This window comes from Micropterus dolomieu, linkage group LG23, assembly GCF_021292245.1.
Source record: "Micropterus dolomieu isolate WLL.071019.BEF.003 ecotype Adirondacks linkage group LG23, ASM2129224v1, whole genome shotgun sequence".
Taxonomy (NCBI): domain Eukaryota; kingdom Metazoa; phylum Chordata; class Actinopteri; order Centrarchiformes; family Centrarchidae; genus Micropterus; species Micropterus dolomieu.
Genome location: NC_060172.1, coordinates 16,331,799 through 16,357,676, shown reverse-complemented (window position 1 = coordinate 16,357,676; position 25,878 = coordinate 16,331,799). Strand labels below are relative to the sequence as shown.

The 25,878-nt window shown below is 39.5% G+C and overlaps 3 protein-coding genes across 6 annotated transcripts in view; all 3 read right to left on the bottom strand.

Moving 5' to 3' along the window:
- LOC123962813 (rho GTPase-activating protein 26-like) overlaps positions 1-25,878 on the bottom strand; it is a 243,930-nt gene that overhangs the window by 15,086 nt on the left and 202,966 nt on the right. The window lies entirely within an intron of this gene.
- rnf14 (ring finger protein 14) lies at positions 1,024-6,772 on the bottom strand. 2 transcript variants are annotated; one of them, XM_046039198.1, is made up of 10 exons: positions 6,755-6,772; positions 6,554-6,638; positions 5,629-5,787; positions 5,310-5,437; positions 4,905-5,094; positions 3,992-4,380; positions 3,624-3,852; positions 3,239-3,411; positions 2,844-2,974; positions 1,024-2,737 (listed from the first exon to the last, which is right to left on the bottom strand). In XM_046039198.1, exons 3-10 carry the CDS (start codon positions 5,777-5,779, stop codon positions 2,677-2,679), a joined length of 1,452 nt encoding a protein of 483 aa, XP_045895154.1. In that variant the 5' UTR covers positions 5,780-5,787; positions 6,554-6,638; positions 6,755-6,772; the 3' UTR covers positions 1,024-2,676. The 2 variants fall into 2 exon arrangements, with proteins under 2 accessions (XP_045895154.1, XP_045895155.1); XM_046039199.1 differs by lacking the exons at positions 6,554-6,638; positions 6,755-6,772 and adding an exon at positions 6,222-6,460.
- hspa4a (heat shock protein 4a) lies at positions 7,851-25,197 on the bottom strand. Its single transcript, XM_046039193.1, has 19 exons — positions 24,884-25,197; positions 22,163-22,220; positions 21,896-22,036; positions 20,684-20,806; positions 19,590-19,689; positions 19,009-19,142; positions 18,308-18,552; positions 17,857-17,933; positions 16,745-16,896; positions 16,361-16,467; positions 16,112-16,245; positions 15,417-15,598; positions 14,646-14,729; positions 12,822-12,977; positions 11,351-11,476; positions 11,075-11,182; positions 10,036-10,155; positions 9,723-9,884; positions 7,851-8,866 (listed from the first exon to the last, which is right to left on the bottom strand). The coding sequence occupies exons 1-19, from the start codon at positions 24,988-24,990 to the stop codon at positions 8,666-8,668; spliced, it is 2,517 nt and encodes an 838-aa protein (XP_045895149.1). The 5' UTR covers positions 24,991-25,197; the 3' UTR covers positions 7,851-8,665.

The window sequence follows — 25,878 nt, the reverse complement described above, 5'->3', positions numbered from 1 at the left end:
TTGTTTCTAATATTTTTCTCTGAATGCTGTCTTTATACAACCATAAAAGGAGAGTGGACAAAACATCTTCTTGGCTCCTTCTGTACTTAATTATGTATGGTAGGTGAAAATAAACATACATAACATCATTTTAAATTAGCTTAGAGGAATGGGACTTGAAGTCTTGGTGCTCTAACTCAACTTTGCCCACCTAGTCTAATACTTGGATGAGTCAGCAGTGTCTGTTTGTGTGAGACACAACACAAAATGTGAATTTACGCACTTGTGCAGGTGAAAAACAGCACTGTGATCCAACCGTAGAAAAAGTGAACCTCTGAATGGCTGGAACAAGATCACTTCATGTAAAAGTCACCTAATTGTAATCAAACCTTTTATTTCAGTCAACACGTGAGTTTTTCAATGTAACAAAGGTGGCATATTGTGTCATGTTAATATTCTGTGAAGCCTTAGTGTGGTCTATGTTGAAGGCACATATGTGCGAGGAACAACTAAAGAGTGTAACACCTGCAAAAAACTGTCTCATCATGACCCCAGAGCAACTGGAAACAGCATTATTGTTCTGCCACCGGCATTCGTTTCAGTTGGGTGTCCTCTTGCTATAGGAGCAACCACTACTGGAACAGTTCCATAGCAGCTGAACTGACATTATGTCCACCATTTTGTTAGACCCGTTACCAAGCAAATACTGACAGGCGTCTTTCATCTATTTCTTCTTGACTGTCCAGGTTGGAGCATTATCTGTAGCTAATCTGTTTTGTATTTTGCTGATTTGTGATTTAGTAGAATTTGATTTTGGTATGGTCAGCTTACTGCTAACCAAGCCAGCCACTATATTAGAGGTAGCTGTCTGGAGCTAATGTGTTGCTAATACAATACTCTAAGCAGAAGGGGCCTTAAGCCCTATGATGGGGGTGGTTGGCACTGGTTGGTCTCCATGCACACTGAGTGAAATGTGCAGTGTTAAAAGTGGTAGGATTAGTTAATTCTTGCATTTGAGATCCAGTGAATAAAATAGACACAATGTTAAGTGCTAACATTTATTTTGAGGAACAGTATGCTGAATGCATTTCAACAGAATTTTGCCAGTCCCTGTAATCAAACATTTCTTACATGAGACATGAAGCAACAGTGGCTCTCCTTTGATGGGAAAGTGAATGTGCAAACTGAAGTGAGAGTGTATTATTACCAGTCAAAATGAAAATAAATTATCATTATACACAATAATTTTTGGATCTCTAGTGATTATCAAGATTGTATGGCCTCTCTTTGACACTAATGTTTGGCAACATTAAAATAAAAGTTGTACAAAGGAGCGTGTGAATTAAATCAAGTGAAATATCATTCCTAAATGCCTTGGCTATTTACCAAGTGAGGATTTTCCTTTCTCACACCACAGTCCCTGAATGATTTGGTTTTTCCAGCAGGTACACACACACACACACAATCATCACAATCCTAGTAACTCCATCAAAGGATCTACTTTCATGAATATTTACTGCAGTGTTCTCCTTTATTACATTCTATATGGACAAATACATGTGACTCTAAATAATTATGAAACCATTCCACACAAACTATCTCATGAAATTCCACTTTTTGCTGGCTAGACTTACACGATTCTGTAAACTCGTCTCATGAGAATGCAGATCTAAAGATCATTTTCAGAAGAAAAGAAAAAAATGTAATTCCTGACAAAAGACCCAGCCTGAAATTAACAGTCTGAGGATTTCCCGTTCGGGTAGTCAACCAAAACAGCCTAAAGCTGAAACAAACAACAAAACCTCAGTCGTTTTGGAATTATGGCTGGGTGACAAATCTCCAGGTTTGCCTCCATTGCTTTAAGCCTGTATCTTAATGCTGTGTCTTGGTTGGATCATGAAATTCACTTTATTATCCACCTTGAAGTTTGTTAGCAGAAAGGTTTAACTGTCATACGTTGACAGGTGACAGAAAGCTATCCAGAGGGTAGATACTCATTACAACAAGCAAGATACTTAGTATGACAAAGGGCAAAAGTGGAGTCCGTCTTTTCCATATCACACTCAGAGGGAATGGTTGCTAGCTAACTGGAAGTAAACACCTTGAATTTACCAAACTGAGCTTAGTCAGTGGTTCAAGTATCAGCCCTTGATCATTAGCCTGCGGGATGTCAAACCTGATCATGAAGTGTACATCCAATTCAGAAGAAAGTACATACTCTTATCTCATTACTGTATAATAAAGAGAAATTCAACCAAATTTCGTTTTCTGTTCACTTGCTTTAAGTCTTGAATAAAAATTCCAGTCCCATGACACTCATATTTAAAAGGCCAATTTACGTATCCAAGTATGTATCTTTGATGGTCATAACCATAAGAGTGAATATTTAAGAAAATGCCTACTTTTACCAAAATGATTCTATTTCTCTTTGAGATAAAGCTTGAACTGTTCTCGTTCTCTCATTCCTGAAAGAAAACTTCATATACATGATATATGTCATATATTAAGTAAACAGGAACAATGCACTGAATGTTTTATACCTAAGATGCCTGATCATATTCCAAACATAAATAATGATGCCAAGGTAGATGGGGATAGTGGCACTGTTGTTCTACTGCAGGCGTAGTGAGTGCCACAGGTGAAGATAGTTATGTGAGATAAAGTGCATTCAAACGGTACTGAGGTACTGCGCTAATGTCAGTCCTCCTCATCACTCCAGAAGGCATCTTCTTCATCGAGATCCACACCTTGGAAGAGCCTGCGACCGACAAGAAAAGACACATTCAACCAATGTGTTTGTAGATGGACAGTGTCAGTGATTAAATGTCTGAAGTGGTGAACACAAAAAGATAAAGGTCACTCACTGGTTGTAACAAGGTGAATTGGGGTTGTTAAAGTGACTGTACGGGTTGACTTTGCTGAGCAGGCCCAGGCACAGCCAACAAAAGTATTGTCTGCACGAGGTACACGTCATCTTATTACAGCCATCCACTTTCTAAACAGACACAGAGATAAGGCATCAGAAAACATCAATTAACAATAGTAACTGACATAACCAGAGGCTGGGCATGAGAATCCTCACACAGGATCACAGGTCGCAGTTAATTCTGTATTCACCTGACTACGTTCACTCATTTGGTGTATTATGTTGGTGATGAAAATAAATTCTGTGTTTCGTAACTGAAAGCAGTGAACACTGACCCCTGGGGATAAAGTCAAAGCCTGTTCTACTGTCTGTTGCCAGCAGAGGGAGCCACACCTGTATGTTGGTTCCACAGTGTGGGCAGCTTTTACAGTTCTCATTGAGCCAGTCTCTGCTAAAGGACTCTTCCACTGCTTTCTGGATCACCCTCTTCCCAAAGCGTTGCTCCATGAACTTTTTCCCCTCCGTTGTGGCAGACAGGTACTCATCTCGGAGGTTACGCAATTCAGCTGAGGCACAAGATAGAAAACAAGGACAGCATTGGATTTAAACTGAGGACACAGGGTTGGGACTGACAAAATGTTCAGCTGAAAGGCAGTATCCACAGTCCTTAAGCCAGCCTGTTCCTACACAGCTTTAAAAGTTGAAGTCTTTTTTAAGAATAATTACTCTTCTCTTGTTGCCCTAAAAAACAAAATGACTGTATGTTCAGCGACATTACCTGCAGGGATTTTACAGTTGGAGAGACCATGATAGCCCAACTTGCACAGTGTGCAAAAAGCATACTGGCAGGCCGAGCAAATGCCCATGGTTGTGTCTGGCTCCACCATAACAGCAGTGCCGCAGGAAGGGCGGGGACAGTAGACCACATCGGCCATGAGATCTAGACTAGACTGGAGCAGCAAACGGTCATAACGGGCAAACATCTGCTCATCTACCAGCTGCTTCACCTGAGTGATGAAGACAAAGGGAGGGAAATGGTTCATTACAACTTGAATTACTTAAACCCTCTTCTGAAAAATCAGTTTTGTGAGGAATTACAAAAAACCAAAGGTACATACACATACATCTACTTTACCGCTCTCTTACCTGCAGCGGTGTGGCTAAGGAGGTACATTTGGGCTCAGGGCAATTAAGGCACTGAACGTTGCCGTCCCGTATTTGAATCTGGAAGTATTCAGTCATACAGGCCTTGCAGTAGACATGCTGGCACTCCTTAAAGCAGAGGCAGTTGGAGCCCAGTTTCTCTACAAAGCATATCCCACAGCAGAACACCTTGCTATCAAACACTCTCTGTCGCTGCGCTTCGTCAAAGTCCAGGAGCTGAGGTAGGAGGTCGGCGCGCGGATCCATCAACAGGACGGCCCGCGGGTCTAGTTGAGAAGACGAAGACAACTGCGGTTCAGATTTGCCCTTCTTCTTGTCCTCTCTTTTGTTCTCCTCACTGTTTTCAGAATGATTCCCACTCTGCGTCAGAGCTGAACAAAATTGATAAATGTAACAATCATCATCAAAAAACAATCCAAAAAGTTTTCCAAAAGTTACATTTTTTTACGAAACTAAAGTGTGCTCCTTATAGTTTAGCAAAATAATAACATGTTCTCATGAAAGACAAATCCTTGCCATATCGTGATTTTTATATGTAAACTGACTGAGGACTCTTACAGAATGTGTCTTTGATCGAATAAAGCATTTGTTTGAGACATCAGAAATCGTTTTACAGCAAACAAATTAGTCAGACAGAGCGAATACATGTTAACTGCTGGTACTGTACCCAGTTAATCTACAGTATCAGCCTACTATTACTTCACAGGAGAACATTAGTAACAGAATAGCAAAAGAGCATATTTGTGTTTTTGCTGACAGAGTTCTTATTTTACTTGAACTCTAAATCAAAGAATGATCTACTTGTTATAGAAATATACAGGTATGACTATTAACTAATGCAGATGCATCCACAGAAGCAAACAAACAAATTTATTTAACAAAACACACACTGTACCTGTGGCTGCAGGGTCTGTTTTCCTGCGCTCACCGCCTGCCTTACTTCCTCCCCTTGTGACTTCAAGAGGAGACTGGATTCCCAGAAAGTCCAGAGCCTCCTCTTTGAGGAGCTGGATCCACGTGAAAAGAATCACACAGCCTTGGTTCTCCTCCCACAGCTCATCCAGGCGTCTGCACAGAGAGCTCATCTGAGGCGGTGAAAAGGAGAAGGAACAGGTATTGAGAATGGTGAATGGTAAGGACTGCCCAGAAGCTTTCTTTTGAGTGATACCAACAATAATTCTTTATCAAAGTAAAACCACTGAGTTGACTCTCAATTTGAATACTTTGCCAAACCCTGCTGACATGTACGGGTCAGCTTTTGCAATGATGTTGTGAAGATATAAGCTAGCTTGAGTCTCACCTGTGCTCTGGTCATCCATTTAGAGCTGAGCGTGAAGATTGGTGCGGACATGGATGGATAGTCAGCAGGAAGCTCAAAGTTAAGCACCAAAGGAGGTAAGAAGCAGACATGATATTCAGTTTTCTCTCCTGCAACACAGAAATTATTTTGTTACATTTCCTAATGGGGGTGAGACCAATAAATGCTGTATGGAAATCTACAATATAGACTCAATACAATATATGAAAAGTGTCTACTACTGTGCTTGACTTGCAAATGAGTTTTGCTTAAGTTATAGGCCTCGCCCTTATTTCTTTACACTGCTTTCTGACAGCTCTACCTTTGACAACAACTTTGAAATCAGGAGGGAGCTCTAGACAGAACTGGATCTCTCCCCCCTGTGCCGAATCTGCCCGGTGGAACTCCTCCTCATCATAGATACTTGCTAATGCAAGCAGCTCATCCTCCTGGGCTTCCTTGTCCTCAGACATTTACATTCCTGTAACAATAATAACAAGTTTGACATAAATTCATAATTACGAAAATCTACAACAGCAAAAGCAACACATGGATGTTGCCAAACAAACAGCTACCAGACGTTAACACGATGAGAAGAGAGCTGTGGATAATAATATCGTATTTCACTAGCTACTACTATCATTACAAAAACAAAGTCATCATTTCACAGCTATAGCTTCACATACGGCTATCCTTTCGTAAATTATCTGATCTAATTACTATCCTTAAGGCACTCTTATAACGTACACAAGTGAACGCTATATACATGGTGAGCATAGTGTGTCTTTACCTTCCCCACAGCTAACGCAACTTTGTTCTGACATAATGTCAGCTTGCCTTAGCTAACGTTAGAGCTAGCTATGGCTATAATGTGGCTCAAAAGTTAGCACGCTAGCTAGCAAAAGTAAACTTTACCCAAATTAGACGTGGTCGTCATTTAATTATACTATAACGCTCGCCTAAATAACAACGTTTGTTGTTGAGGACAGGGGAAAACTGGCAATCTTTACGCCAGGAGACAGTTAAGCTAGCTAAGTTAACTATTAACGTTAGCAGAGGGGGAAAGCATTCAAGCTAGCTATCAGTATAGTTGTTAACAGTGGCTATGGCTACAGAGCTCCGTGCTGCTGTAACTTTTCCTTTTTGGCAGCATTGAACCATAATTGTCCCGCTTCATATGTACATCTGAGCAAAGCAATTACAAGTGCAGTAACACAGCACTACTGTGAAAATAACGCGTTTCATACCTTGTCCGACCCAAGTACTAGTAACTCCTTCACTCTGACTGGATCATGACCGGGGCAGTTTGGGTGTTACAGCGCCGCCTGCTGGCTAGTTGGTGCACAACATTAAAAATATGCTAATACCTGACATATCCGTTCATATTTATTAGTAAATTGTAAGAAAAGGCTATCTGACACAAATATATGTTCTGACGTTAAACTTACATGTTTTACGAACCGTCGAGAGCGACCTGGTTATTTAACGTTGACTGAGAAAACCATTTTTTCATATTTACATTACAAAATGTAAGTCCATAATACTCGCTTGGCTGTATTGATAGTGTAACTATAGTTACTGTACGCATTATATTTTTGGATTAAGTTTATCATACTAATTTATGTTATCTTTACAGTACACTGTGGTAAAATATACATTTCAGTTTGAGTAATTCCACAATATTAGTTGGACTTTTTGGCGGGGGACAGTCAAAAGTGTAACAGAGGTAGTACAACCAACAACTTCTGGCAACTTCAGAGTGGAGGAGTTTTTCTGTGAACCCAGAGAAATTGGGTGTGTGTACTACCATGTTGAATTAAAGATTATTCAAGAAGAAATTATTACACACACTCTTATTACACACAGGAGACCGCTATCAACACAGACAAGAGTTACAATAGCATTAATTATAATAATAGGAATAATCCCTCTTGAATACTACAACACAACCTCCAAATATATTATATATAATATATCTATTAGCTAATGAAGTACTTATGATTTTGATTATTTGTTATTTAATCTGCCATGTATCTTCTGGATTAATCGTTAAGTAATCTCATCTCCTCAGAGTCAAGGCAGACGTTTTTTTGTTTTGTCAGTCCAAAATTCCATAAAGTTTACGGTCATAGAAGACCAACAAAAACAGCCAATAGTCACATTTGAGAAATTGGAACCAGGTATATTTTTTTTTTTTTTTTTTTTTAATACTTTAAACAATGAATCCACTATCTCTCCAGTGACTGATTAGTCAACTAGTCACCCAGCTGTATCAGCTGTAAATGTGCCAAAATGTCCTCCTTGTCCACTTCAGCAACTACGTACCACATCTACACTGTCACTAAAGTGTTGGACTTCAGAGGAGGAAATCCTGTAGTGACAACAAATGCAGAGCACTTAATTAAGAAATTATCCACAGTTTACAAGGTGACAGGGTGTTACAGCGTGTTCACGAGGAATAAACTGAAGGCAGGAGATAGCCATTGTGTTCACATATAAAGAATGACCACTCCTTCTCAATAAGCAATGTCTCACATCGCATGCTTTTTTTTTGGGTCAAGATTTATTATTTTTGGTGACGTGGCAACAACAGCAGCACCGAGAAGGCGATTAGTTGGACCAGCATTCACACTGTTAAGTAGAAAAAAAAAAACAGTACAAGGCTACCAGAGAACAACCAACGGACCATTGCTTTTGAATGAGAAAAGCCAAACAATAAGATCCTGCATGACAGTAACTTAGTATCTAGTTTCCACATACAACACAAGTAAACTCAACAAAAACCTTCCCTCCTTCCTTTTAAACTTAAAACATTATAACCCAGCAGTTACAATTATTTATAGTGAAAAAAAATGCACTATTTGTCATGTACAATGTGGAATAATCCATGTTCGTTGACATGTGCTGCTGAATCTGTTATTTCGACATACTGCAATATTTTACATTTTCAGGAATCCAGGGTTTATTACTAGTTTTCGTGTTCACAGCCACTTTGCTTACAATTCGTCACATCTTACATTCTTAGCTTAAATATGCTCAGGAGACGCTGAACATAACTACCTTTAACATAATGGCCGTCAAAGCAACACGGAGAAAGCGGTTTCCATCCCACGCTCATAACTTTTATGTCATTAAGTAGACTGTTCAATATTAATATTATGCAACATTTTTGTATTCAAAGAAAATAAGAAGTGACATGCCGAGGAGGCTGATTGATGAATAGTATTGATTAAGGATGCTGCTGTCTTTTGTCTTCAAGAGAAACTACTTCCATCAATAACAATCTCAGAAGAACGACAGAATTGGGGCAGAGTAGAACGACAAACGTAGGTGAAACTCAGGCGCAGCAGGTGCAACAGTTAGTCAATGTCCATTTCAGGGAGCTTGTTCTCCGCCGTTCCCTGTTCCGTGCCTGTGGATGTGGCTTTGTCTGGGTTGCATGGCTGGCTCTCTGTCTCCTCTGGCCCGTTGACTGGCCCATTCTCTGTCTTCTCCTCCTTAGGAGGCTCCACCTTGGGCTTGGGTTTGGACACCACAGGATTGCAGGCTGAATAAAGCTCCTGAACAGGGAAAAAAAAAAAAAGCATTAAAGCAGGGCTGTCCCCGACTAAGGATTAACATAGTCGAATCAGAATAGGTCTTGCCTATAGTCGGGGGGGGGGTGGGGGTCTCCACTTTAATCTTGAAAAGCTTTTTCCATTAGTCAGTGTAACTTACACTGTTACATTTATAGCTAAACTGAAGCTTATTGTAGACCATTATCTCACTGACTGCCTGCCATTCACCGGTCTTGTGGTCAGAGTTTTGCGTGCATGCCGTGGTTCACGGTTCCTTGCATATCTATTTCAAGTAGCTTACTATTTAAAAACAATATAATATTCTTTGTGCGGTTACTCAATGGCGATAAATGATCGAAACGGCCTGCAAGGTGCGGACAACTCGGCACAACACTTGTGAAGCTGGGGCTCTGTCTCTGCAGCAAGTGTTCCTCTACTGCCACTACACACATACACGCTACACGCTACACGTACACTTACACCTGCGCACTGATGCCCCAGGGTTAGGGTTACAATTATGGATTTATTCACGCACTTTAAAAACATTTATTAAAAGCTTTTGTTCATTTTTACATGTTTATATACAGCATAGAACATTGAAACTTATATTGTAATATGCTGTATATTAACTTATTGGGAGAAAACTGGTAGTTCTATGTAACATCAGCTGTTGAGCACCCCCAAATCGCCAAAATGACATGATCCTCGTTTTGCTGCGAAGCATCGATTGTGAGTTTGACAGTCGAATCAGGCTCCACCCATCAAAGCATCGAATCTTCGCCTATTCGGGGTCAGCAGTACATATTAGCCAGTATTTATAAGGTTAAGTGTGCATTTGTCTTGATTGCACTATAGGTACCTTAGCCTTGGCCTGGATCTCCCGAACTTTGACCACTGGTTCCAGAGTGAGGTCCTGACTGTTCTGCTGGTTCATCTTGCCGTTCATCCAGACCATGGCGTCGTTCACCTGCTTATCCACCCGAGTCACGTCCAGCTCATCCAGGTGATTGTACTGCTCATCCTGTTGGGAGAAGCGCAGGTAAATTATGACACCTGTCTGGTGATTGTCAATAATCTAACCTACAACTGTTCTTTAAATCTTCTCTGTATCTACAGTATATTTACGCTTGACTTAAAAGACTAGACTAAGCTGCCTCTCTGTGCCAGGTTACCTTTGCCTTGTAAGCTTCAATGATCTTCATGTACATCTGGATCTGTCTGCCCAACTCCTCAAATGCTTTTGGCCTCTCCTCAGCTTCCATGTATCGCTCGTGCATTGGCTGGCCAATTTTCTGTAAGGAAAGCCAAGTTTATTTGTATGGCACATTTCAACAACAAGGCAATTCAAAGTGCTTTACATAAAACATAAAAGCAACATAGGGAAATAAAAAAAAGTTTTTTATTAATTTATTACAACTATTTGTTCACCTGTAATTCTAATGGGTTACGAATAATCAGGCTTTTCACCTTCCATTGTTTAGCTTTTTTGATTTCTCATCTCTCACACCAGTCAAACCTTGTATGATATTTATTTCCTCTTATTCACTTATTAACTACTTAGTTGCCTTGAATACAGATTGTTTGCGCTACAATCTTGGTAAAAGCAGTCGAGTTGAGCCATAATTGACCCAACAGCGAAGAATTATAATAGAGATTCTAATCAGCGCTGTCAGACTTGGTCTGACTACTTATGAGAGAGGAAAAACCAACTGACTTTCAAAGGCAAGGAAGGTCTGTAAAAAATAAATAAAACAATAAAATAAACTAAATAAAATTGAAGAATACCCGGTTTAGTCAGCCAGTCATCCAGCAGGAGAAAAACATGGCTTTTCCACCACAAAATCAACCTATTAACTACTGAAAAATATTGATATTGTTGAGGATAAAGCCATTCTACTATTTTAAATATTGTACTATGCATTTGAAGTTTCTATTAAAATCACAGAACACAGTACATAAACATATATTGCACATCACAGTCATCTTAATAAGCAGGGCAGGGCGTTGGCTCAGATTTTTAAAAGCCCCTACAAACATTAACTCCATGATCAGAATTTATATCCAATTTTATAGTGCCTGTGCCTCGGTGCTGACCTGTTACTCGGAACAGTAGTCCGTAAAATTGTACAGTGAACCAGTTCTCTTTTGAATGGGAACATAACCATTTACCACAGAAACAGCTGTCCAGTCACACACTACATGCCAGGTTACCTTCAGTTCAGCCAGTTTGTCAATATAAACTTGTTTCTGTTGGTCCTCTCCGTCTTCATACAGCCAGTTCTCTGTGTCCTCCAGTTTTAATGAGAACGTGTCACGCTCCTACATGTTGCACAAGAAGCAAGATTAAATGCACAATTTGTGAAAACGTCAACAGAACAAAACATAAAACACATGCAGCATATCCGAATTTAATCCACTGAAAGTTAAATATGATGTTGCTCATGTCTATTGAGAAGATTATTGTCTTTTAACACGATCTGTACTCACAGCTTCATTCACAAACTTCTCCAGGACACCGTGCAGTTTGTCCCTCATGTCGTACACATACTCTTCTACGTTGTTCTTTGCGTCGTTCCTCTCCTTCTCTAGCTTATCCTGCATGATCATTTTGCCCTGGAAGGGTCACAATGAAGGTACGCCTGATTAGTCATGCAAAAGCGTAGCAGTGCACACAAACAAACTGAAGACGGGACATCAAAACACTTCAGATGGACCAAGACAGACAATATAAATTTGGTGGATTCTCATATCCAAAGAATCACATTTAGAGGTAAAAATGTAACTTTACCCACTTACTGATGTAAAATAATATACCTTGAAACAATTGTAGAACATAATTAAAAACACTGGTGTAACAATCATGCTGTGGTGTCTAAGGCTACGTACAGACTGCAGGTCAAAGTGACCCAAATCCTATTTTTTGCCCATATGTGACTCAGATCAGATCTTTTTATGACAGTGTGAACAGGCCAAGTCACATGGAATCTGATCTTTTCCATTTCGGAATTGGGCCACTTCCATATGTGGTCCAAATCCGATACAGAACAGATCTTTTTAAATGAGACCTGAGTCTGGACACTCAGGTCACAGTTGATGCGACTTTGATGTCACTGTGGAGCAGCTGTTCTGCTGTAGACGGAGCCACGATGAATGAAAAGGCTCCAAAAAAAGCCAAAATTAAACATGTGGCTCTCTTACTTCTCTACCTCGCTATCATCTGCTCACAAATTCCCTTTCTTATACCTGAAATCCACCGGACTGCGAGCTCTCTTCTGAGTTACGTACATGCTACTTGTCCGAGCGGACACAGTGGGGAGAGAGAAGAGAGGGAGAGTTGTGGGGCAGTTGTTATACAGCGCCAGAAACTATAATGAAACGAACAGAAAGTTGTGAACACTTGTCATAATTCGGGAGAAACGTGACCCGTGAGAGGACAATGAAAAACGGGAGTCTCCCGCGAGCTAACCGGAGCTAACCTCTGTTGCTCCTTGTTTACTTCTGTAGCCTGCAAGAGCGTGCCGCGTGTGACGTCGTGTTGCGCATGCGGGTCACTTTCAGGCTGCGGACAGTTCACACTGGAGTCTGATATGGGCCACATTTAAACAACAATGTGAACTGTCAAACAAAAAAATAAAAAATCGGAATTGAGCATTAAGGCCTGCAGTCTGAACGTAGCCTAAATGATAAGTGGGAAAGTTAAGAAGCACTATCTAATAAAATAATGAGGGAGAAATCCTCTCTAAGGGAAAAAATCTTCATGAACATGTTTGTTTTAAGTAGTTTTAGAATATTATGTCATATTACTTATATTATAACTTTAACTTATAAAGTGTCCGACATTCATTCCTCTTTAAATAAAAAGCAAATGAAACGAGGACAAGTAAGTCTCACAAGCACATTGCTTGGACAAATACTGTGAGTGTATGCTAGACATTCCTGGTGATTTTTAGAACATTACCTCATTCTCCACAAACACATTTAGTATGTCACTGGACAGCTGCCACTGCAGATTGTCTTCTATGGGCAGCTCCACTGTCTTCGTTTTCACTTTGGGCTTCTTGGCTTGAGGGGGCTGGTCGTTCTTCTTCTCCTGCTTGGCGTCATCTGTCGTCGTCTGAAAAGGGAGAGATGTAAATAATTTTAGTCTGTGCAAATACTGTTCTGCTGCTTTTGTGCAGAAACAAAAAAAATATATATACACACACACACACAACTAGACATACTTAATAAATGTTAAATGTTTAACCAGTGCTTTTTGTAAAAGGAACTTCACTGGAACCTGTAAGCTCCACCTTTTGGTTTAATACTTTTTTAATGTGAAAGTTAGAATACTTAACGCAACGGTTACCTTAGTGCTGGGCGATATGCATGTGTGATATATATCATATCAAACATTTCCATATCATGCCAGAGCAATACCTATCCTGATATATGTTATTTATATGAAATGCTAATATTCTTGATTTGAAAGTTAGAATGATGTTAGTATGCTGATTCTAAATCTTAATTATCAATATAAAACTCGTCTGCTAAAATGCAATTTGCTGTTTAATAGCCCTGACACAGAGCTAGTTTTATCATCCAAGGGGCAGAGCTTTATTTTGGAAAACTCACAAATACTTGTTAGAAAGACCCTCTGCTTCCTTTTATATGCAGTCTATGTCGGCTTCTGACTCATCTTGGCAATGTTTACTTGGGCTGAACGAGTCGGGGAAAAAAAAAATCTAATTGTGATTTTCCTGCCAGATATTGCAATTCGATTTTTTTAATAGAAGTATTGCTATGCCAGTCTATTTTTGACAGAAGCCATGTCAAGCAGTACAGACCAGATAAACCAGGCAGGAAGTCAGACACAGAATGGTATAGATAATCCAGTCAATTTTCAAAATAAAACATCCTGTGCAGTTCGTACATCAACAATAAAAAAAGTTAAAACAAAAAAAAGAAACAAATTTAACTACGTAGCCTACTTAACCATAGTAAAAGCACAAAAATCAAGGACAACTGAACAAATAAGCAAAATCTGAACAAGTCAGCAAAATCTTATTCTGAAATGCCCCGTGTGGATATGTAACGTTAGCCTGAAGAGAGCGGAACAGGCTCACAGAGAGCTGTTTTTCGATTTGAAGCACACAAAATGACAAATTAACAACACGTTAACAACGTGTAGGCTAAATGCACCGCTGCTGAAACACTTCAGTGTGAGTTGACACCGACAAAACCGTGGAGCAGCCGCTGCCCGTGTTGGTTCGGCTGGCGCCATTATGCCACACGTTTTCCTCTAGTTTTGTTTGTTGTTGTAAAATGTACACCCCCTGTGCCCGCTCTGATTGGTGATTAGGACCGTAACAGGAGGCGCATGGAGCTTGTGATTGGCGAGCAGATCTGCCACACAAGGATGACAATGGAATGAATCTGCAACTGCATGACTGTTTAAGATGGGTCAGATGCGCTGTATAATTAACCTACGTTTTAATTGCCGTCTTCACAATTAGCTAATCGTGATCTTTCAAATTTTGATTTGAAAGCGATTAATTGTTCAGCCCTAATGTTTACCATTTAGCTGATGATGGGATGTCTTTGGCTTATTTTGTAATGAATGCTTTGGATAAAACAAACCAACTGACAAACAGGACAACAAGAAATTCTGTCTGTGATGTTTTGTAAAACTGGCACTTGTTATTGACATAGACCGTATCTCTCAATCCTCACTGAACTGGCATATAGTATCACAGCTTTATTGACATTATGGTGATTGCCTCATCGCCCAGCACAAGGTTACCTCCATCTCCTCGGCCTCTGATTTCTTGTCTCCGTTGTCTCCAGCCTGGATTTTCTGATCTTCCTGATCCACCTGCATTTTGTTCTGACACACGATAACAAAAGAACAGACATATGATGTCAAAGTAACAGGTGCCATTTTGAGGCAGGTTTAATCCAAACTCTGGGTTCAGACAGTTTCAACACAAGTGTCCCGAGTTAAAACCAAACATCACTCAGAAACACCAAATAAACATGAATTAATAAGAAGTTATAACACTGATATACACAAGATTCAATTGTTTGTGCAAGTCCTTATTCCAAACAAATTAAAACATCCCTGACTTAATCTAAATTGTGATTTTTTTAAGCTTCTCATAGGTCGTATTTGATGCAGGTGTTTGTGATATTGTCACTTTTTGAGAATAGTTGACGCATTACTTTTGAGGAAAAAAGGCCAAATGAATGCAAGCGTGGCTCTGGAGCACAGGTGGTGAACTTCAACCCAAAACAAAATGCAACCCAAACAAAAATCAAAGCCAAACAAATCAAAGAGGCATTAGAGAGAAAGAAATGCAACCTCTTGAAGCTGTCTTAAGCTTGTTAAGGCAACGCGTATAATAGTGATGAATAGTGATGACATGACCAACTATTAAAAACTCAAGGTGTGGCCAGGCTGATGTTCTGTATAAACGGCGAGGTGAAATACACAAAGCAAACAGCATACAACAAGCAGACACACCCCGTGCTATTATTCTCTTACACCCAGTGCAAAAACACACACAATACACACCTCCTCCTCCTTCCCTGTCTGGTCCGTCTCCATTGGTTCCTCCCCCTCAGCTGTTTTCACGACCTCTACTAGCGAGGCGCTCGATACACTGAACATACCGTGAACGTTGACCCGAACTTTCACCTTGACCTTTGCGCTCTCCCCAGAGGCTTGAGGAACCACATTCTTTATCAGGAATTGGCCTGTAGGGCGAAGGGTCAAAGGTTAGAATATCCTCATATCAATGAGGAAGGGAGAAGAAATCCAACTCATTACAATTAAAATATTAAAATACATACAAGAGGCCAAGCTGAATCACAAGATAAGATACTGCCTATTTGTATTTTCCAGAAAATAACATTTAGTAGTCCCAATTACCATGTTTCAGCACCTTGTGACTAAAAGCGGGACAAAGTTGGTGGATTAATGCATACATGCTGCAAGGTATCTGTCTCTACTCAAAATTACGAGCTAACAAAGCTAACATGGAGTAGATGCTTAAAATGAAAGTTTAAAATGAACGGTCTCTAAGTAACTTATAACTGGCACACTTTGGACTTTTAACTTATATTGCAAACTACCAATTCAATTGATAAATACAAAAGACTTTCAGAAAGATTTCATTATAGCCTTTTTTAAAAACCAAAACAAACACTGATGTTCATACTCAAGATTGTCCACTTATCTCTAATTAAGTCTTACTGAACTGTCAGTACCTATAGCGGCGTTGGGGTAAGGCAGCTCCTTGGGGTTGTTGTAGTACGCTTCAAGGGTGAAGGGCTCTTTCCGGAAGAAGGTCAATACTTTGGAGAAGGGAGCTGCATGGTTCTTTGGGAAAACCTCACAATCACTGTACAAACACAGTAGGAAGAGCGATAAACAAGACAAGAAAAGTTACAGAGACAGAATCTTACAATTCAGTTAAGGGTTTTATAGTGATGAGGAAATTGACACAGAGATCGTACCTCAGTCCCTCCTCTGCGGCAGAGTTCCATTTTAGGGAGATGGAGTAGGGGACAACATCTGTAATGGAGAACTCTCTGACTTTGAATGCTGGCGACAGGATAGCACACTGAGAAGGAGAGGAGACAAGTTACCAAAGCTCCAAGTTTTGTCTTTAAGTCACTTTCTTATTCTGATCAACAGCAAGAAGTTCAGACTCTAGCCCAAATATTCAACTTCCAATCACATGAATAAAGGAAAACAAGATTTGATTTGTGAAGCTGTTACTAGCAAATGTTTGGTATTTTTTATTTAATAATACAAATGACAAATCCTGCATAAACAAATGAGTTGTGTCACACTCCTCCCACTGGACCAAAGTGTCGGTCATGACAGGTGAATTGTACCTGTAGTGCACAGCCTCTGGCCACGGCCTCGTCTGCATTCAGGGTGGTGCTCAGCTCTTTGCCGAAGAATTTGCTGATCCGCTCTTTGATGGCGGGGATTCTGGAGGCAGCACCCACTATCTCCACCGCATAGATGTCTTCCTTTTTCAGCTCTGGATGCAGGAAGACAGGAAACAAGGATGATACAAAACAGGCTCCTTGGAGTTTACAGAAACGCAGCTTCACTTTCTAAACACTCTGATAAAAAACAACTTGGATGCTGAAATAGCAGTGTGAACAGCACAGCAGTTTAAAGATACAGCCAAATGTGTGTTTGCATAAAAATAAATTAAGATATTTTTTGTTTTCAATACATTTTCTCTTGATCAATTTAACAGCTGGAGAACGTGTTGCTGCACAGTGCAAACGCTTAGAGAACACCGGAAAAATTCATACTTAAGTCGCAAACAATTCTCCTTCCCATGCATGAGTGCCCAATGTGGGTTGCTTTTGGGTGGAAGTGACAGCCCACATCACCTTTTATTGTGAAACTGCATATTAAAATGCGATCTGTGTCTGGATACATTACCCAGATATTAACGATGTGATCTTACTTTTGTGTTTACACCTGTGATTTATAGTTTTATGTTTACACCTGTTATTTTTAATGTTATCCCTTGTGATCTTCCTCCAAACCCGCACGGAAGAAATTTGAGGTGGCGGCTAATTTGCCCCAGACTCCCTTGCAAAAAATAAAAAATTGATATATATAGTATTGTGTCAGTTTGTCCTGGTGTGTTGTAGTAACAGTGTGTAAGCTACTCTGTCGTTAGATAAATGATATGCCTTGTTAACAGCAGATCAGCTGCACAGATGATAATTAGCACATGACCAAAACAACCTCAAGCTAAATTTATATATTGTCGTTAGTTGCAGCCCTACATGAATGTTCAGATTGAAACAAGCAAAAGCAAGCAGAGATAGAGAAGAAGCATGAGTGATTAAAGGCCGGCATGCTGCCAGTGTCCGGAGGGAAAGACTGTTCGGCAAAGCACATGACTGAACCTTGTCTATGTGAGTGAGCACACACTGACGGGGATAGTCCAGCAGCTATTAAAGTCAGATGTACTCACTGGCTTGTTCCATGACACTGCGCAGGGGACCCTCTACTTTGGCCAGCAGCCCTGCACACATCTCCTCAAACTGACCCCTGGGGACACATGGTCATAGATTATTAAAAGAGTCACACACACTCAGGGAAAACACACATGTGCAAAGAAACTAAGACAGGCATATGCAGGGTACATAGAAAAATGATTTCCAATTATATCAACACAATTTTTAAATGTGTGCTTTATTATAACAGCCCTCCTGAACACTCTTGACTCTAGTCTACAGAAAGCTCAAGATGACTGTTCGGGGTCGACATAATCACCAAATAGAGCAGGCAGGTAGCTTTATTTTACATATAAAGCAACAACGGCACAAACATCCCACAGATTAGGGTTTCTCAAGCCCTCCTCTGAAGATTTCCATCATACCTATTGTTGGCCTCTTAATTGTCAAAGTAACTTTTCATCTCACCTGTTAAGTTTACTGGAAACGTCAATGTCATTCATGAAGCACTCGATGTTGAGAGGCAAGTCGGAGGAGTTGGCACTCATCAGCTTCTTGAGCTTCTCACACTCTTGATAGAGTCGGACCAGCGCCCGGGGCTTGGTCTTGACGTCCAGCTTGTACTTTTTCCCAAATTCCTCACAGAAGTGGCCGACCAGGATATCGTCAAAGTCCTTCCCGCCAAGCTCGGAATCAAACGCAGTAGCCAGGATCTGACGGTGGAGGAAAGATAAGGGGTAAATATTCAAAGTGATGGCAACTTATCAAACTACCGGATAAATATTTCTTATCACGGCATATCTGCAGGTCTAGATTGGGTGCGTGCATGTGTTTCAATTAAACAAACTTCACGGCAGCCCACACGTATGGGGAAAATGCATTCTAATAAGCAATAACGTGTACAATATGTGGGTAAAATGTTCTTTTCTGCTCTTTGAATGTTTTACCTTCATCCTTCTTTACACTTCCGCAAAATCCCTGAACAGGTGATTAAAAAAACATTGCTTACCATTCTCTCTACCCATGCCCACACAAGAAAAAAAAAAAAAAGTCCAACTTTTTGGCAAAACCGACAAGAAAATACTGCTGTATCATCATACCCTGCCCTAAAACCTCCTCCACTCTACAGTATTGCTTTTCAAAGTGGTCACAAATTATTCATCGCTCACCTTGAGCTTTCCCTTGTTGAAGGCACAAACTGACACCTGGTAACCCGAGTGGCCCACGTCCACAAACACCACTATCCTGGGCTTCTCTTCTGGAGCAGGCAGGTCCTGCTTATAGATGCCATATGCCAGAGTCACTGCAACAAACAAGCATAATCAATGGTTATTTTGGGCCCACCGCTGTATCAGCAAACTAGTCAGAACGATGTATTTCAACAGCACTACGCTAAACTTTGTATCACCTACAGAAACGTATAACTACCAAACTGAAAATACATACAAATAAAAAGATAATATTTATATGGTGATAAAACATAAATCAGAATTTCAGCATGTTTATGAAAATATTCTGTAGCACTAATGTCACATAATTACAAGGATTTAAAGCTATGACACGGCTCCAACTAGGGTACTTTTACTCAGCAATGACTCATAGGCTACACTTTGCGATATACTTCGCTAGAAATTGACAACACAATACTTCCTCATAACTTTCTTCACAGCATCTAGATGTCATTTCACAGCACTGTGTTATAGTTGTCTGAAAGTCAGTCCTGCATAGAATATACTGTGTTTCAGTGTACCTGCAGTCGTCTCATTCATTAGCCGTAGACAGTTGAGGCCTGCGATCTGAGCTGCATCCATGACAGACCTTCTCTCTGCGTCTGTGAAGTAGCTGGGGACCTGGAAACGGAGAAACGATGCAGTGTTAATACAAAACATTAATGAGCCTCTGTGGGTGAAGATACTAGTGTCGACAGTCTCAGAATGAGGTCCCCCAATAACAAAACAAAATATCATACACATAGTATTACTGTAGGGCATTGATAACATGCCAAAGATACCCAAATGAATTCCCTGCAGAAGAAAATGTCTGGATAACGTTGCTGTGTTCGTTACTATGGGTGCCAAAACAAAACATCTCCTTGTGGAAAAGCTCAAGGGCTAAATTTAGCTATTGGCCAACATAATGATAACATGTATCCATCTCTAGGGCTGATGCAAACTGTAGATTTAGGCCCAGTGAAAGTACAGTCTCTCTGTGTGAGATCTGTAACATTACATAACAGATGCTGTTGGTGAATTCATATACAGTATTGAGCAGAGCAACACACACACACACACACACACACACACACACACACACACACACACAGGCAAGAGAGGAAATAAAGCTTTCAGACAAGACATCTGGTGAAGTGCTCAGAGCTCAAAATGTCATATGAACAGGTGGTAATAAATACCTTGGCGGTAGCTTTCACTAGGCATTTTATAACAAAAACTACTTGCAAATGCAAGAGGACGACATTAATAGCTGCCACTCAAAATAGCAGGATGTAATTGCAATGCAATATTCCATTTAAGTAGAGAGAATGGGATAAAGTACAATAAGTAAGGGCATAAAGAACAGTAAGTCAGTGAGTCACGGGTCTCTTGAAGCCCTGTCAGTGCAGTGTCTCATCTTCAAATAAGCCGTGTGCAGGGATACAAGTAAATTAACACATCCTTAGACATTTAAAGCCAGTTAGATAAGATATGTTGCCACAAAAAAAGAAGCCTAAAAAAACTTCCAGCTGGACCTGGATAAGCGGAAACTTAATACACTGTATGTTTTATAGATTTTCAGACACCCTGCTGAAGCCGTGAAACCGTCGCGGACGTCTGCAGGGATGCTTACTGAGATTACGCAGTCTGCCACTGGTTTCTTCAGTGCACTTTCAGCAGTCTCCTTCAGTTTGGTCAGCAGCATGCCAGTGACTTGCTCGATGCTGAACACTCTCTCCTCCTCCATGTACATGACCTAGAGTTGACAAGAATTAGGAAGATGTTTACTCGAGGAAAACCGTTTAAATAGCTTATAAATAGGCTCTAAATAAGAGGATATTTTCCTTAATAATGAAGAAGGCCATAAAAGTTACATTGAATGCATTTAAACAGACTGAAAGCTCATCAAACTGGTCCCCAAAAGACCCAAAGTAAATAATGTAATGAAATAATAAATGTAAATATGCAATCTGAAAAGTTTTAAGCCACAAAGTGATTCTTCTCGGATTTGTCATTTCTTCTGCTCTCATCTGGCCTGAGGGCCACATTAACAAACTCCACAGGGACACAAAAACATGCCAGTCAGTCTGCAGTGTGCAAGCCAGGCACTGTCATTTGTTTATTGCAAGAACTCTGGTTATGTTTCGAGTTTTACATCGACTATCAGATGGTACAGATGGTTAACTGTATAAACTACACTTTATGGTCAGAACATGACAAACACTTGATGCCAAATAGTGGATCACTTCACATATCTGAGGTAGAACATTCAAAACAGTTAAATCTTTTTTTCAAAAAATATGATTAGTAACTCTTTTTTTAACCCCTTTTCCTCAACAAAATAAACAACTTAATAGAAAATGTAATCGCTAATTAGTTTGTAATTCTAATAAATTAAATCAAATATTTATTGATGATATATTCAACATTTGTTATATTGAGGGAAATTATATAGCGACAATTATCATTACTGTTTTATTGCCCAGCCCTAGTGCCAGTACATTTTTCTTATATAGGCATTCAGCTGGTAATGGACACAGGGACAAAGATAATTTCATACCACAGAATAATATTGTGAGATACATAATGCCAACAGACAAAGAGAGAGGTAGAAGAGACTGTTTTTAAATTGGACTAGATAGAATAATTACTTTTTTTTATAGCCGTCCCTTTTTATGTACGATTGCCCCAGTTCAGCATACAGAACAACAGATAAATACAGCAGCCAGTTGAGTGTGCTAACTCAAGTATCACTTTTTTATCAATTGCTTTTTCTTCTACTAACTTATGGCTAACCATGTAATCTCCAAAACAGTAGAGGCACTGTAATATCCTTATATCTTACTTTTATACCAGTGGCTCCAGAAGGCATCTGTGCCAGGTTGTACACCAAGTTAGACTTGGATGACTGGACATAGGGGTCTGAAAATGCCCTGCCATGGAATCGCTTGAAGCCCTGCACCGTGTTCTGACAGTTGGTCACCACCTGGACATGATGAAGGAGGCAAAAGAAAAGAAAATTAAGTTACAACAATGAGCATTAACCTTGAAGTTTTGCATTTAATTACAAGGAACTCTAAGGATGTTAACAGGGTGACTGAATTGATTTTACCTGGCCCTTTGCAGCTGCTCCTATAGATCGATTCCGCGGTCCAAATGATACAAATGACCTGGAAGTTACAAAAAAAATGTTAAGCTACAGCCTGACATACTATTACAAGCAAGAGTCCTAAGCTCCTTGTATCATCAACCCATTTGTGAAAAACAACCCAAAACAAGATTTACTTGTCAGTTAAGTTATTACATGGTCTCATGCCTACATATTACATTGACATTTCAGAGACCAACCTACATAAAACTGGACGGACTTATGTCTGCAGTAGCAACATCAGGACTTTGTTTTGATTTGCACAGAAGTAAAATTCAATGTGAAGTATGATTAATATTTCCGCTTTCTTAAGATATTTGCTTACAAACTGATGTAAAGGTGAAACCTTCTGCAATGTAGAAAAGTATACTACATTTTTCCAAAAAATCTTTATTGAAACAAGGATCGTGGCAGGATGCAGGCTTGTTAAGATCCATCTCTCACTATTCACATCATACTTTATAAACCCAGTCTGAAGTGGTGTGGGCAGTCCACCTGTATCCCAACAGGTTGTGGTCTAAACATGCCTGTCATCATCCTCCCTATCAAGCACAGATGTCAGAGCTACAGTCGCTGTCAAACACGTTGTCCAGGAATGGTCAACTCAACACATTTCTGAAGAATCTGGCTAAACAGGCACTGGGCCACATCTTGACCCAAGAACAGAGAAGTAAGTTGAATGATGCGGTGGGGATTTATTTTCTCATTTTTAGTGATGTGAAGAGCAGAACATGGCAGTGCAACAATAAAATGCTCTAAAGGGAGAACATGAATGTGGAAAAGCTGGGAAATGATTACAACACTTTTATGGAAGACATAGGGCTGGACAATAAATCAAGAACAATAATTATCGTGAAAAATTTGAGACTTATCGTGATAATTATCAATATCTAAAGATATGATACTTTTTATTGTGATAACATTTTTGGCCATATTGTCCAGCCCTAGGAAGACAATAAGAAACCTCTAAAATGCAATGATCACTCTTTGATTTATATACTATTAATTAAACATCCCTATTAGGAGAGCCACTCTGCACCATTTAAATGATTATTTGATTTTAAAAGTTAGAATCTAGATATCCAATCCAGTAAATCAACTTATTGTTTCAGTCGTAACTAGTGTGTACACACGGCAGTTTTGAAAAAAATCATCTCTAGTAATGTTTCCTAATCATTTCACTATAAAACTTTGTTTCAAGTTCATTATTTAGCATCAAGAGGCCTGTTTACATTTTTTTACCCTCTCCATTACCAAACTGATTATCCCAGGGAGTTGACATTCATTATTTTCTTTTCTATCTTATCAGGGAAAAAGTTCTAAATGTTTCAAAGCTTGTGTTTTGTTCATTGTAGTGCAAAGTGCCTAAAATGTATTCAAACTGTGTATAGTTGGACCCCCCCCACACAGTTCAAGAAATCATCCTTTGTGATTCACAAATTTATTTAAATCAGTTTACAAATACTACTCTGGAGCAATGAATTACAGACATTTTAATAATAAAAAGGCCTGAGTGGAATACATTTTTGTTTTTATTCCTCACAAATGAAATTAAAGATCATAACAAATGGGTGGCAATGGTGCAGTGGATAAGACGCATGCCTTTGGTGAGAGAGAGATCTAGGTTAGATTCCCACTGTGACACATCCACTAATGTGTCCCTGAACAAGACAATTAAGCCCTGGTTGCTCCAGAGGCGTGCGACCTCTGACATGTAGAGCAATTTTAAGTCGCTTTGGATAAAAGATAAATGAGTAAATGTAAAACATCTGATGTTATAACACAACACCCGTTACAAAAGGAACATTTTGTAAAGATATAGTCTACTAATTTGTTATAAGCAGTCTTTTTCTAAATTAATGAATAAAGCCTCCTTAATAGTACACAACAACAGTTCACAAAACAGTGAAAAGACCCTTCGCAATTCATTCATACATATGGTGACAGGACCTACAGCCACTGTGGGTGAAAAGTGTACAAAACAAATACCTTTATGACAATTATTAAAAAAATAGATTTTATTTTAAAAATAAATACTTTTAATTTATTCAGTTTTATTTAACTTTTAAAACGTGTGGTTAATATAACAGTATTTCTTTAGAACAAGTCGTTAAACTCACTCACTCAAAATTGCTAGAATATTCCAACCTGCGAGTGGCTGCTGTCGTCATCGCAGAGAAAATAACGCGAGGCACACGATTTACCACATGGGGCACACCGGTTGGTCGGAGTTTCGCCTTCAATAGATTTTAGAACGAGGGGATGCAGAACACCGCCCGCTCATGTTCGCCGGGCAACCAAACACCCGCAATCAAACCACACGTTAATAATAATAAAAAAAAAATCTGTAAGCTTGGCTAACTAGCTAGCTCGCTCGGGAAACGAGCGGTGTAACTTAAGGATGAATTCTAGATGTTTCCACGTTCGCCATGAAAATAACAAACGTTTTACCAATTTAAACTGAAAGGCAGATTGATTAACCAACATAGGGTCACAAGTTTAGCTAGCGGTAAGTTAGCTAGTCAGTCAAGCTGCACTCACGTGCATTAACGTTAACGTTACCCCGACACCGGTGACACCGTTAGGTAACAACTATTAAATGCTAATCATATCCATCTCTTCCGTAACTTGGCTATTCCCTCACATGTCCAGTAAATAATACCGGTAGTTATTTTAGGTACTTACGGTGTACATCTGTCGCTGTATTCGTTAGCAACTGTCTCGATCCCTCCGGCTCGGGCTACAGCTACATAGCAGCTCTGAAAGCCCAAGTCAAATCCCACCACTGACATCTTCAGCGATACAACTGTCTTCTAGCTACAACGTTATGTAAAGTTTGACTTAGAAAAATGAAAAACCAAAGTACAGCTTTAAAATGATGTGGTTATTATGTGGAGTACTAGTGCTGCGCTGTTAAGTCGGGCTACTTCTAGTCATAATCCACACCGCTATTACCGGTGCCTGATCTGCGCTGGCAGGCTGCAGCAGCAAGGTGGTCTAACTGACTTCTCGCAGTCTCACCGGGAGTCATCGCGAGATTTAAATAGTTCCAGATATCTCTGGACCTTTCTACAACCATGTGAATGCTTGTTCTCCATTACTCGAGGCTTTGGGGGAAATTTCCTGAGATATCCTAGCAATTGCGAGATCATTCGGGCCTAAATATTTACCATGTAGGCCTATGGAGTTAATTTTGTTTAAATATTATTTGTGTGAACAGAGACAAACAGATAATGTGTGAATGTGTATTCTGTATAAATTAACAACTTTCCACAAACACATTAACAAGATTTCTAAACTCAAAAAATATTTTGCAAATATAAAAACAGATCTGCAACTACACATTCCACAATTTAATTTAGTCTATGGTTCACACAAATGATATTGAAACAAAATTAACTCTATATAGGCCAATTGCATTGAGAAATCAACAATCTGATGATGCCTGGGATAACTCTAGATGGGAAAACCAAAATAGTCTACTGTTTAAGGGTGTTGAAAGTATGAATCCACGTTTACAAGTCTACAAAGCAGTGTAAACGCTTGAGTCAACAAACCACAGCTACACACTTAAATGATACAATATATTAAGGCTTTTGTAATGTTATTACTATTGTTTTATAATAATATTAATATGTGTTGTTTTTTTATATTCTTTTATGAAAATATATACATAACAC